General features: G+C 48.8%; 1 protein-coding gene across 1 annotated transcript in view; it reads right to left on the bottom strand.

Moving 5' to 3' along the window:
• The window catches only part of ATPAF1 (ATP synthase mitochondrial F1 complex assembly factor 1), a 168,937-nt gene that overhangs the window by 36,902 nt on the left and 118,592 nt on the right, over positions 1-13,443 (bottom strand). Inside the window, exons 5-6 of the mRNA XM_085602706.1 lie at positions 6,429-6,479; positions 4,738-4,785 (exon numbers count right to left, since the gene is read on the bottom strand). Coding sequence (XP_085458832.1) covers positions 4,738-4,785; positions 6,429-6,479 — 99 coding nt within the window. The remainder of the gene's footprint in view (positions 1-4,737; positions 4,786-6,428; positions 6,480-13,443) is intronic.

Below are 13,443 nucleotides of genomic sequence, written 5' to 3'. Positions count from 1 at the left end.
TCGAGCCAGATCAGGCGGGATTTATTCAGTCCCGCCAAAGCGCGGATAACACGAAGAGGATACTCCACCTTATAGATAAAGCCCACTAAACCCGAATGGACACTCCTCTGCTGACAGTCGACGCAGAAAAAGCATTTGACCGGGTGGATTGAGGCTTCCTTAGTCATACGCTCTCCAAGTTCGGTTTGGGTGAGAAATTCAGGGAATGGGTGAGCTGTTGCTACAATAGACCATCGGCGACCATTAGAGTTAACGGCATCTACTCACGATCATTTGCTATTCAAAGAGGCACTAGGCAGGGGTGCCCGCTATCCCCCCTGTTGCTCGCCCTCTATATTGAGCCCCTGGCACAAAAGATTAGGGATAATCCTAACATTCAAGGGATCCCATTCGGGGGGGGGGGGGTGGGAGAACACATCTGATCAGCCTCTATGCAGACGATGTGATTGCGGCACTGAAAGAGCCAAAGGTGTCACTCCCCGCCTTCCTGGAAGAGTTGGACCAATTCGGACATGTCTCCGGTTTCCGGATTAACATTGGGAAATCACAAATATTGAATTTAAGCCCAGCGGCAGCCACTGTTCAAGTGGCAGATCGTATCCCATACTTGGGCCTAGAGCTAGCGGCAACAGTGCGCCAGACAATCCAGCTGAACTACGCCAGGTTAGCCAGGCAGGCGAAGAAAGACATGGGGGCCTGGAGTAAACATCACCTGTCGCTCCTAGGGAGAATTGCAGCAGTTAAAATGTCTTTTTTACCTAAGGCGCTTTACTTATTCCAAACCCTACCAGCGTTGCCTCCCCAGGGGGCGATAACCTCATTACAGCAGGACATCAATCAGTTTGTCTGGGCGGGGGCATGTCCACGGATGAGTAAGGCCCTGGGATATATGAAGCCCGAAGCTGGAGGTTTGGGGATACCGGACCTCCTTAACTATTATAAAGCAGCACAACTGAGGTATTTAGTGGAATGGGCACGGCCAGAATCAGAAAAAAGATGGCTCTTTCAGGAAAGAGCGTTGGCAGGGATTTCGCTCTGGAAGGTCCCCTTTTTAAAGAAGGCTCAACATCCCAGCGGATTGATGGGTTTGCCCATCACCAAATCTGTGCTGAAGCTTTCGGAAGGGGTGGCGACAACAAAGAATCTTACTACCTTCCCGTCCACCTTAACTCCCTTGTTTGGTAATAGTGAATTTGCACCTGGAATGTCGGATAAAGCTTTTCCGGTATGGCGGGACACCTTTTGTCGATCGATAGGCCACTTGTTTGATCTCTCTGGAATTCTTCCATGGGTACTTCAGAAGGGGGTGAGGGAACAAGGGTCCCGTCGGCTGACCAAATATGGAAAATGGCTAATTACCAAACTCACCGATAAACATGTATACATAGCCCACAAGCACAGGCCACACCGAGCCAACGGAGGTGGGGGAGGGAACTGGGTGGGAAGCTTACACAGAAAGACTGGGAAGGAATTTATTATAGGGCAAAACTTACAGCTCGCAATGTCGCCAGTATAGAAACACCTATGAAAATAGCTACTTAATGGTATCTCACGCCTGCGTGTCTTCACAGGGGTAACCCACAATGGAGCCATACATGCTGGCGGGGATGCGACAATGAAGGAACATTGCTTCACATTTTGTGGGATTGTCCATTGCTGTCTCAATATTGTACTAAAATCCTTGATGAGATAGACGAGCTATTCAACACACAGATCACTAGACTCCCTGTTTATGTTATCTTTGGCCTACCCAATCCAATCACATACCCACTTAAAAGCATGAGAGGACGTCAAATGGGGTTGGCACTGTGCGCAGCGTTGCAAAATATATTGTCTCACTGGGGCTTTACCACCTCCCCTACACATACGGGTTGGCTGCATAGACTCTGGCATATTCTGGGGATGGAACGGATCTCAGCTACCCTGAACAACACCACTGACTCGTTCCAGAAGGTTTGGAGTCCATTCCTAACACTGCTCTCGTCGGAGTTTAACCCCTTCCCTGCTCATGACGGAACCGTTCCGTCATGAGCCACGGTTGCCGTGTGCTCATGACGGAACGGTTCCGTCATGACAATCCTGTTGGCGGCCGCTCCGCCTGCGCGGCGCTGTTTCCCCGCCTGTGCGGGGCGACAACGCAAATGGGCGGAGTCATGACGGAACCGTTCCGTCATGAGCACAGCTCAACTGTGGCTCATGACGGAGCGGCTCCGTCATGAGCACAGGCCCGCCGCGCTGCCCCCCTGGCCCCCCCAGCGCTGCAGCGGAATGTCCGCAGCAGCGAAGGGGTTAATGAAATCACCCAGCCCAAATACCTGAGAGTGTCGCGTCTCTCGAACTTATGGACAGACCATGCATAATTTCTTATTGTTTGCTAAGTGCTGTATCACACACAGGAGTGGGACCTGCTCAAGGTGAAATGGAGACTACTGGAGGAGGTGGGCGGGGAGGGGGATTTTGCAAATTTTGTTTGTTATTAAGGCAGGACATTCATGGGAGCCACCCGTCTCTTGTTATGCAATGGATTTATCAGTGCACTTTCTGTGCAGACGCAATGTTTTTTCTGTGTTTTAATTGTGCGCGGATGGTGCCCTCTACCGCATTGTGTGATTTATGCCTTGGTATTGTTTTCTATTTTTTGAAAATGCTAATAAACACATTTAAACGTAAAAATTTCAATATTTGTGGTTCTACCGAACCAGAGAAACATCCTATCATTTCTCCTATTGCTAACTATACAGAACCCCAAATTTGTTCGGCCTTTTAGAGCAGCGACAGAACGAACAGCAGAAGGGCACAGTACTAGAACAGTGACCAGATGCAAATTCAGTCCTCTCCTGCCATGTCAAACGTCCTTAGAAACGCAAGGCTCACAGCATCCCTAACTTTATTTGCACTGTAAAAAGGATTTAGCACAAGAAATGGACAAGGAATCGGCCCCGCGGCTAAAAATGCTCATCCCAAAGTATCAAAGGTAGGTCACAATATATACCGTGCAAAAACGAAGGGGTTAGTGTAGTGTGAACTGGTGAGTTGAGTCTGTTAGAAATGAGGACAGTATGAATGGGTGTGTTGTGTCTGTGAGGTTTTAGAACAGTGTAAACCAGTGATTTTTATCTGTGCGGTGTTCAGGCAGTAAGAGACAATGTATTATCAACCATGAACATAAACCTTGATGGCTTCGAACCCCAACTTTCACTGAATGCCAAGTCACTTGGATTCACCTAGTACACCAACCTCATCCTCAAGGAACACTTTGCTAAAAAAAAACCACAAAGATGGCCTGGTACCAGCTCTCTCTTCGTAAGTAAGAGAAACTGTTTCTTCGACAAAGCAACTTCAGAACTGATGTTCAAGCCCTCGAACTCTTGCATGGGGATAGTGGTAATGGCCTACTCCATGGCCTCCAGACTCTACACTGGCACACATTAGGGTTATCCTATATGCCGCAGTATGTCTCAACCAGGGCCTGAAGAAATATGATCAAATACCGGCTTGCATCATCTTCAAAACAAGATGCAACATTTACAAAACCATCACAACCAGCACCCCTCTCCCTATCTTGCAGAACAGCTCAACATGGGCCGTATTACATAAGTGCCCCGAGGGCGCAAATGGTGTTTGCGCCCGCTTTACGCACCCTCTTGGAACTGGCGCAGATAAAATGACAGCGCTATCTTCAGAGGGAGTTCCCTCAATGCTTCAGCGCCTGCGGCGTATTATAGATGCGGGTGTAGAGGCAAAGAAGCTCTCAGAATGCTCACTGAGAGTGCAACCCCTGAGAGCAGCCCTCTAGACTCACTGCACCTGCCTACAAGGGGATCTCTAATCCCCCTTCAAAGTGAAGGCGGGTGGCCGCTTGCACTGTGAAAAAAAGGAGCGGCTTCAAAGCAGGCACTCAGTATTTCACAGAAATGCGCTGTCCTGGGGGCAGCGCGGGTTCGGGACAGCGGATTCCATGTAATAGGGTGCATTTTCCCTGCTTGCGCCTGACGCACCTGTTTTAAGGCGTGCTGGGCGCAAACAGGGAAAGTGCACCCTTTACACAATAGGGCCACATATCTGGTGATTCTCTGCACACCGGCAGCCAGGACACCAGCAGCCTGCAGACTAAGTATCATCAAAGATAAAAACCAAGACAGCAGCAGCTTTCACATGAGTGCACCTAGGATCTGGAACAGACTACCTATATCCATCAGGACTGATCCAATTTCTGCTTCAACTTAGGAAAGAATTGAGGACTCGCCTCTTTAAAGAAAAATACATCAACATACATTAGCCATCCACAACCCAGCTTCCTCTTATTATATGTTGACTCCGTGCTCGTCTTTGACTATGCACAGTGCTTTGCTGCCTTCAAGTTCACGCAACAGAAATACCATATACATGAATACATAGATGCAAATGAATAAAGCCTTTATGTTTTTCTGGGAATACTTTATACACTTCATTGCCTGTTCAATTTAAACTTGTGAAGATTTCTACTAGACTGCTGAGTTTTTGGTTTTTTACTGCCAAAGTAGTGCAGCTTTCATTGAGGGAAGCTCACGCTGTGACTCACAGCAGAGCATCAGCCTGCGTTTGAAGTCATCTGGACACCATCTGCACAGTCAAAATAAGAAATGCCTCATGGTAACGCTGCTCGGCACAATCAATATTTGGACATCTGTTTTGTTGCAAAGGGCAGTAGGTATGAGCTTCCAAACAAAGAAACAACAAAAAATCGGTTTCACTTACAGAGGGGCAGGTCTTGGCTCGACGCTGGAGAACATCAAACGAAGGTCCCTTGTGAAGGAAAGAGAAAACTTAAGAGAGTATGACTTGGGTGAAAATGGCGCAGATTCAACCATGTCCAATCTGCATAGGACTGCGAAATAAAGAAACTGGTCTTTGACACAATAAAGACGACAACTATATCCAGAATAGATTTCACACTTATAAGACTGCTTTCCAACAAGTAACCTCAGATAGAAGCTTTCCAATGAGTAACACTAAACACTAACACAAAAGGCTTTCTTTAAACAACCAGGAGTGATGTGAATAAGTTTAGAGAAGTAGTGATGTTGCAGGAGTTAAATGTACAACTGAGAGGCCACTAGGTGGATGTAGTCATGGCACACATGCAAGCACTGTGTGTGCACAGAGGCAGCAGGGTCAGCTTGCCACACCTGAACCCACGCGTCATGATGGAGCCACAATGGTCCGACTGGTTCTGCAGCTGTAAGTAGCACACTTCAAGTCACTAGCCACCAATGTCGTTAACTGTAAGAGTAGAAAAGGAGGCTTTGGCATGTCTGAAGCAGCTGCTACTGGGGTGCCCTGGGTGCTGTAAACAACTCAGCCCCAGGTAAGCTGAAAGAAGCTGCCAGTTGTGGACTGTTGGACAGGCAGTCGTGTGTGGAATCAGTTGGGATGTCGAGGTGGAAGGGGAGCCCCAAATTCTTGGTACCAACTATCCACCCTGAGCAGTTCTGCTAGGCACCTCAGGTGGTGTGTAGGAGACGGAGACCAGAACTTGTTGTGGTTTGGCAGCTAGAGGTTTTGAAGCAACACGCCAAGAGAACCTAGAGCAAGTTATACTGGAAGGATCTGCGGTCACTGCGTATCGGAGATCAAGGTAAGAAGGCTTTACACTAACATAGGACACTTTCTCTGGTTACTTTTAGTTTTAATTGGATTTCTATTCTTCCTTCACCCATTCCACTGCAAAGACACAACACTTGTATTGCATCATGTTCAGAAAGAAAGCCTCTGTAAACATTTGGAAAATTACTCAGTCTCCAACTCCCTAATCCCACTGGTCCCCATTGCAACAGTGGCTCATAACAAACTGGACACCTGCTCATTGGGAAGTGAACTGTGACCACACAGTCTGTCTGAGAATATAGACTGAGAAAGGAAACTCCAAATATTCCAAAATCTTCTTATTGATATCTTAGGATTTTACATCAGTGAAAACATGCAGGGAAACTTAGTCATTTTTTTCTCATGTCCCTTAAAAAATGGAGCCTCTCGACATCACTAGAACTTGCAAGTAGACAAACAAGTAATGGGATCCCAGATCTGCGACTCCTCTATCCTCTCCAGAAGTGATGAGCAACATATACTGGTGGTGCATTTATATAGAGCGTTGTACACCCGATGAGGTGCCGAAGAACACTGGCAGATAGGAAGTACCCTACTACGTGGAAGTGCTATGGTTGAAAGAGCAAGCGTCTGCCGTGTGGCTTGTATGAGCAATGGTATGATGTTGTGCATGGAGACCAGGGTTGTTCTTTAATGGCTATTTGTCGATGCACTAAAACTAAGCCTTGGGCTGAATCAAAAAACGAGTGAGAGAGAGGATGCGTAAACATTAAGAAAGAATGAATGGATAAGGAGTATGAGGTGGGATAGCTGTGAACATGAATCTGTCAGTAACTGCTTACCGGAATAACAGCATAAACCGTATCTTTCATCGAAAAGTACTGCTTCCATATCTATAAAAGAGGGAAAATGATTAGTAATTATAACATGGCACAAGCATGCAAGGATCAAAGCTTGACCTTTATTGATCCAGTGATAACAAAACGTGCCTTGGTGCTAGGGCATTGAGACTCTTACTGCACGGACTTCATCACTTCTCTTGAAGTTTTACTATTCGATTTGAATATGCTACTTACCAGTATGCATCTGTTCTTGGCATGTAGGGCTGCTGACATTCATATCTGTGCATAGATCGCCGCCTAGTGTTGGGCCTGGATGTTTGCACGTTGTTGTCCTGGAAGAGTCTTCGAAGTATCCTGAGATAGGTGACTCCTCCCCTGGACCACAGTGCGCATGGGCATCCTCTCCATCCTCAGATTGTTTTTCGCCATTGTGGCAGTGATGGAGTAGATACAGAAAGTGATGACCATGCTATACAGTAATTCTGAGAGCTGCAGCTGCTACAGGCGCCGGGGAGGAGGGTGGGCGATATGAATGTCAGCAGCCCTACATGCCAAGAACAGATGCATACTGGTAAGTAGCATATTCAGTTCGAGGCATGTGGGCTGCTGAATTCATATCTGTGCATAGAATACATAGCAGTACCTCCTATAAGCGGCGACCACCAGTGCCAGCTGCAGCGGTCTGAAAAAGAGTTTTGAGAACAGCCTGTCCTGCAGCTGCCTGCTGTTTTGAGTGTACATCTACACAATAGTGTTTGGTAAATGTATGTATAGTGGACCATGTGGCTGCTCTACATATATCCTGTAAAGGAATGTTTCCCAGGAAAGCCATGGACGCCCCTAACTTACGTGTTGAGTGGGCTCGTGGGGGAATCGTTAATGTGCGTTTAGCCTTTTGATAGCAAATTTGAATACATTTAACGATCCATCTGGCTATACCTGCTTTGGAGATGGCGTTGCCTTTGTGTTGTGGAGAAAAGGCAACGAAAAGTTTTTTTGTCTTCCTAAAGTCTTTAGTTCTGTCTATATAGTACATGAGGGCTCTTTTGACATCTAGTGTATGGAGCATTCTTTCAGCGACATTTTGTGGATTCTGAAAGAAAACAGGCAGTTCAATAGTTTGATTCATGTGGAACTGCGATATTACTTTAGGCATGAATTTGGGGTTAGTACGTAGTACGACCCTGTTGGTATGAACTTGTATGAATGGCTCTTGAATGGTTAGTGCCTGGAGTTCACTAACTCTTCTTAACGAAGTGATTGCCACTAGGAAAGCTACTTTCCAGGTGAGGAATTGAATCTCACATGAGTGGAGAGGTTCGAAGGGTGGACCCATCAGTCGGGTGAGGACCAAGTTGAGGTTCCACACCGGTGCTGGTGGGTGTCTTGGGGGAATTACTCGTTTAAGTCCCTCCAAGAAAGCTTTGATGGCAGGCACTCGGAATAAAGAGAGGTGCTGCCTGTTCTGGAGATAGGCTGCTATTGCGGTCAAATGGATACGTATTGAGGTGTATGCCAGATTGCATCGGTATAGGTGTGAGAGGTAACAGATTATGTTTTGAGTGGATGCGTCTAGCGGGTTAATGTCATTGTTGTTGCAATAAATGACAAACCTCTTCCATTTAGCTGCATAGCAGGCTCTGGTAGTGGGTCTCCTGGCCTCCTTAATGATCTCCATACAGTCAGGTGGCAGGTTTAGGTAGCCAAACTCTAAGACTTCAGGAGCCAGATTGCCAGGTTCAGCTGTTGCGGATCTGGGTGCTGAATTTCGCCATGGTTCTGCGTTAAGAGTGCAGGTTTGATCTGCAGCCTTTGATGCAGCACCACGGAAAGTTCTAGAAAGGTGGTGTACCATGGCTGGCGCGCCCATGTGGGAGCAACTAGGATGAGTGTCAGTGAGTGCTGTCGCAGTTTGCGTGCCACCAGCGGTATTAACGGTGCTGGGGGAAAAGCGTACGCAAATCTGCCGGACCAGTTCATCCATATCGCATTGCCCTGCGACTATGGATGTGGGAACCTGGCGGCAAAGCTTTGGCATTTTGCGTTTTCGTTTGTGGCGAATAGGTCTATCTCTGGATGACCCCACTGTTGGAAGTACGGTTGGAGTACTGACGGGTGTAGCTCCCACTCGTGCATCTGGTGGCTGTGTCTGCTGAGCAGATCCGCCATCTGGTTGTCCTTGCCGGGGAGGTGTTCCGCCATGAGGAATATGTTCCTCTGAATGGCCCACTTCCACATGCTCTGAGCCAGATGAGTCAACTGTGGAGAGTGTTTTCCTCCCTGCTTCTGTATGTAGTACATGGCAGTCATGTTGTCCGTCCGGATCAACACGACTTTGTTGCACAAGTGTACTTTGAATGCCTTCATTGCCAGGAAGATTGCCATCAGTTCCAGAAGGTTGATGTGCATCTTCTTTTGTTGTATTGTCCATAGTCCCTGCACTGTTTATTGAGTACATGAGCTCCCCATCCCTGGAGAGATGCGTCCGCCGTCAGTATTATTTGTGGAACAGGCTCTTGGAACGGTCGGCCCTTGCAAAGGTTTTGTCGATTCCACCAATGCAGAGAGTTGTATGCCCGCCCGCTCACCAACACTAGGTCTTTTAATTGCCCGTGAGCCTGATTCCATTGACGTGCCAAGCACTCCTGAAGCGGGCGCATATGTAGTCTCGCGTGTGGGACTATGAAAATGCAGGAGGCCATCATGCCTATCAACTGCATGAACACTCGCGCAGGAAGGGAGTGTTGAGGTTTGAACTTTGAGATCAGCATTTGCATGCTGTTGATCCTCACTAAATTTGGCTGAGCTGTGGCTGCCAGAGTGTCTATGGTCGCACCCAGGTACTGTTGTACGTGTGCGGGTTGGAGATGTGATTTTGGGTAATTTAGTGAGAATCCTAGACTGTGAAGAAGGTGAATGGTGATTGACATGTGGCTGGCACATTGCTGGGCTGACTTTGCTTGAACAAGCCAGTCGTCCAGGTAAGGGTAGACGTGAATGTGTTGTCTCCGTAGATGTGCAGCCACTGTAGCTAGGCACTTGGTGAAAACTCTGGGTGCTGTTGTCACACCGAAGGGGAGGACTTTGAATTGGTAGTGCTGTCCCTGAATAGTGAACCTGAGATATTTCCTGTGTGACGGGTGTATGGGTATGTGGAAGTACGCATCTTTGAGGTCTAGTGTGGCTAGGAAGTCTCCCTGGCTGAGCAGCGGGAGAACCTGTTGTAGGGTGAGCATATGGAAATGCTCTGAGAGAATGTAGTGGTTGAGGGGTCTCAGGTCTAGTATAGGTCTGAGCGACCCGTCCTTTTTTGGGATTAGGAAGTACAGAGAGTACACCCCTGTCCCCTGCTGGTTGAAGGGCACGACCTCTATTGCACCTTTTTGCAGCATACTTAGCACTTCCTGCTGCAATAATGCTAAGTGCTCTGCGGACATAGGACGGTGCTTTGGCGGTATTGTGGGTGGAGTGGAGGTTAATTCGAGACAGTAACCGTGCTGGATAATATCCCTGACCCACCTGTCCGTGGTGATGGTATTCCACGTGGACAGGAACCGCTGGAGTCTTCCCCCCGACAGGTGTTATGTGGTCAGGGGGAAGGGAGAGGGCGTCACTGTTTGTTCTTGGGTGAGGACCTGGTGTTGCCGTAACTGCGTCCTCCGCCCTTGGTGCTGGAGCCACGATATCCACCTCTGTTGTTTTTATCGTAGGTACTCTGTGTGCCCCCTTTATTGCATGTCTGCTGTGACCCCTGTCCTCTAGCTGCTCCCCTATTTCCGGGGCGACGAAAGGAGCCACTACGAAATGTCTGAATTTGCAGAGCCCCCATTGACTTCGCAGTGTCAGTGTCCTTTTTTATCTTTTCTAAAGTGGTGTCAACTTCCGGTCCGAATAAGTAGTCGGGGTTGACAGGCTGATTTAGGATGTTGTTTTGGATCTCAGGTTTGAATCCGGAGATTCTTAACCAAGCGTGTCGGCGTAACATGACGCTGGTGTTTATTGCCCTCGCAGCTGTGTCGGCAGCATCTAGTGCGCACTTAATGGATGCGTTTGTAAGGAGTTGTCCCTCTCTGATGAGGAGCTCCGCTGCCTCTTTGTACTCGTCTGGCAGATGTTGGAGTAGTGACTAGTGTGTCGTAGTGTGAACGATCGTAGCGAGCCAGGAGGGCCTGTGTATTGGCAATGCGCCAGATGTTTGCTGCTTGAGTTGCAATCCTCTTGCCTGAGGTCTCCAGCACCTTGGACTCTTTGTCTGGGGGAGGAGCATCACCAGTCGTTTGTGAGTGCGCTCGTTTGCGAGCGTTAGCAACCACCATGGAGTCTAGAGGTAACTGCCCTCTAATGTACATAGGGTCCCCGGGCGCAGGTTTGTATTTCTTCTCAATCCTGGGGTTCAGCACCCGTGCCCTGGTTGTTTCCTTGAAAATTTCCTTTGCTGGCTTGAGAACACCTTTCAACATGGGCACAGTCTTGACCGTCCTCTCAGAGGAGGCGAAAGTGTCCACCAAGAAGTCTTCCTCAACTGTGTCAGAGTGGAGTTGCACTCCATGATTGGCTGCAGCACGTTCTATGAGGGCATTGAAGGCAGCAGTGTCCTCTGTGGGAGATGTTTTTGCACCGTACAGCTGCGTGTCCTGGGTATCTGTTGTGGCACCCGGGTCTGCAGGGTCATCCCAAGCTTGATCTGGGTCCTGCTGCTCCTCAGGATCTATATCCCTAGGGTAGGTGGTCTCATCACCCATGTAGTCCTCCATTGCGTCCGTGTCGGAGGGCGTTGGAGAAAAGGACTGGGGATCCAGATAGGAGGTATGCAAGCGTTCGTATAGAACCGGTTCCGATTCTGCTGGCAGTTTCTGCTTTAGAGGGATTCTGTAAGAGTCCAAGGTCTGCTCTGGTGTGACCTTCCGTTTTCGGAGCATGAGTCTGCCGGTGTCGGTGTCGATGAATTGGGACGGTGAAAGCTCAGTAGGAGAGTGTCCAGCAGATGGGGATCTTGTCTGGCAGACACGTGTTCGGATCTCGAACATCTTTGGCGCCGTGGACGGTGGCAAACCGAAAGTAATGTTGGTTGGTGCCGAAGGTGCCTTTGGAGCCTTTTTCGGGTCAGGGCCCGATGTGGACTGGAGGGCTGCCTGTTCTCTGATGCGTTGCAAGGACGCCGCAACTTGTCGCACCGAGAACGCCGAAGGTTCTTTGGTGCGGAGTGGTTCTGGAGAGGACTGCTTCGGAGCCACAGGGTCATCGATTCGAGGAGAGGCAGTAGCGGTCGACGGAGTCGATGACTTGACCTTAGTCGCTGCCTTCGAAGTGGACTCCGATGGAGCGGCCATTTTAACTTTTGCGGTCGGAGCCGATTGCTTCGGTGCCGGCGGCCGAGGCGCTTTTGAGGTACCGATGGTCTTCTTTTTCGGGTCGGTACCGACATCCACAGCAGCGAGTTCGGCGCCGAAATCCCTTTTAGTGCGTTCGGAGCCGATGGTTTGGGCTGGCGTCGAAGGAGTGGAGGTCTTCGAGGGCTTCGAGCCGACCACTGCCAGTTTCACTTTCGGTTTCTGTGTAACTGGTGCGACGATTGGTTTCGGTTTCATTGAAGGGAAACCAGTCTTTTTAGGTAATAATGGCTCTTGCTGGATGTTCGAGGCCGGGGCCGAAGAACTGCGGGATTTATCTTGGGTAAGGCCCGGAGGCGATCCCTCGACCGGAGCCGTAGAATGACGCACTTTGATAGCCTCCGTTTCGACGGGTAGGCCCTGCTCTTCACCAGAGCTATCTTCTTCGGCCCCAAAGGCCTCATCGTAGTCTCCTACCTCATCGTCGGCTTCTTCCCTGTGAAAAAGCGCTTCATCGGCGTCTTCCGATCGGGAATCGTGTTCGGAAGCGGGGCTGTAGTTCGTGTCTTCCACGCTTTCAACATCTTCGTCCTCGGTGCTGAAGATGTTTGCCGGGGCCGGTGCCGATTGCTGCGCTTCTAATCTCGCTGCCCGTCGATTCCGGAGAGTCTTCTTGGATCGGAATCGGGCACAGGCCATACATTTCGATTCGTCGTGATCCGGCGAGAGGCATTTGTTGCACACCGGGTGGACGTCGATATGTGGATATTTGGCGTGGCAAACAGGACACCGTTTGAATGGGGTCCTCGATTCCATCGTCGATGTAAGGTCGATGATCGTATTAAACAGATCCGAAAAACTTGAAGAAGTTTGCTAAACTAAGCAAGAAAGCTGTCGATACCGAGCGGGAACAGTACCGACGAAAACTAAAGGCCTTTTGGCCTTAAACTAATTTTTCCTAACTTGAGCTAAGATAAGCACATCCGAACCCAATGGCGGAAAAAAACAATCTGAGGATGGAGAGGATGCCCATGCGCACTGTGGTCCAGGGGAGGAGTCACCTATCTCAGGATACTTCGAAGACTCTTCCAGGACAACGTGCAAACATCCGGACCCAACACTAGGCGGCGATCTATGCACAGATATGAATTCAGCAGCCCACATGCCTCGAACACCATGCATTAGCAATGTGAATGATTTGTTAAATTAGGGCCTGCTTTTTATGATTTATGACCTGACCTAGAAGCTTGCTGTAATGGAATATCCTCCATCAACTGGAGGACGCTCCACTCCACCAAACCCGTGCTTATCCCTTTCATTTAGAGACAGAGGGCTGTGCCAGCTTCACAGCATGAGAAGGCCAAACTTATGCACGGAGTTCATTCCAACATTGGTTTACGCTGATTACCTCTATATGAAAGGCACTGCTGTCACAAAGAGGGAATACATGGTTCCTCAGAGGCAGGAAGAAAATTCCCTCCTGTGTCACAAACACTGCTTCAATGTTTTACAGAGAGATACTCTGCTTTGAGGTTTAACAAAAACCAAACGCTGAATACATACCCATGACTTGGAAGTTCAACCGACACAGCAAACACAACAAGAGGATGGACGGAGTGCTGCAACTTTTCAGACACTCACTCACACTCAGGAGATCTGGGTTAAATCCATTGTTCTTTTGCTCA

Source organism: Triturus cristatus, chromosome 4_2 (genome assembly GCF_964204655.1).
Source record: "Triturus cristatus chromosome 4_2, aTriCri1.1, whole genome shotgun sequence".
Lineage (NCBI taxonomy): Eukaryota > Metazoa > Chordata > Amphibia > Caudata > Salamandridae > Triturus > Triturus cristatus.
Note: the sequence above shows the minus strand (reverse complement) of the source record. Positions and strands in the feature narration are given on the sequence as shown.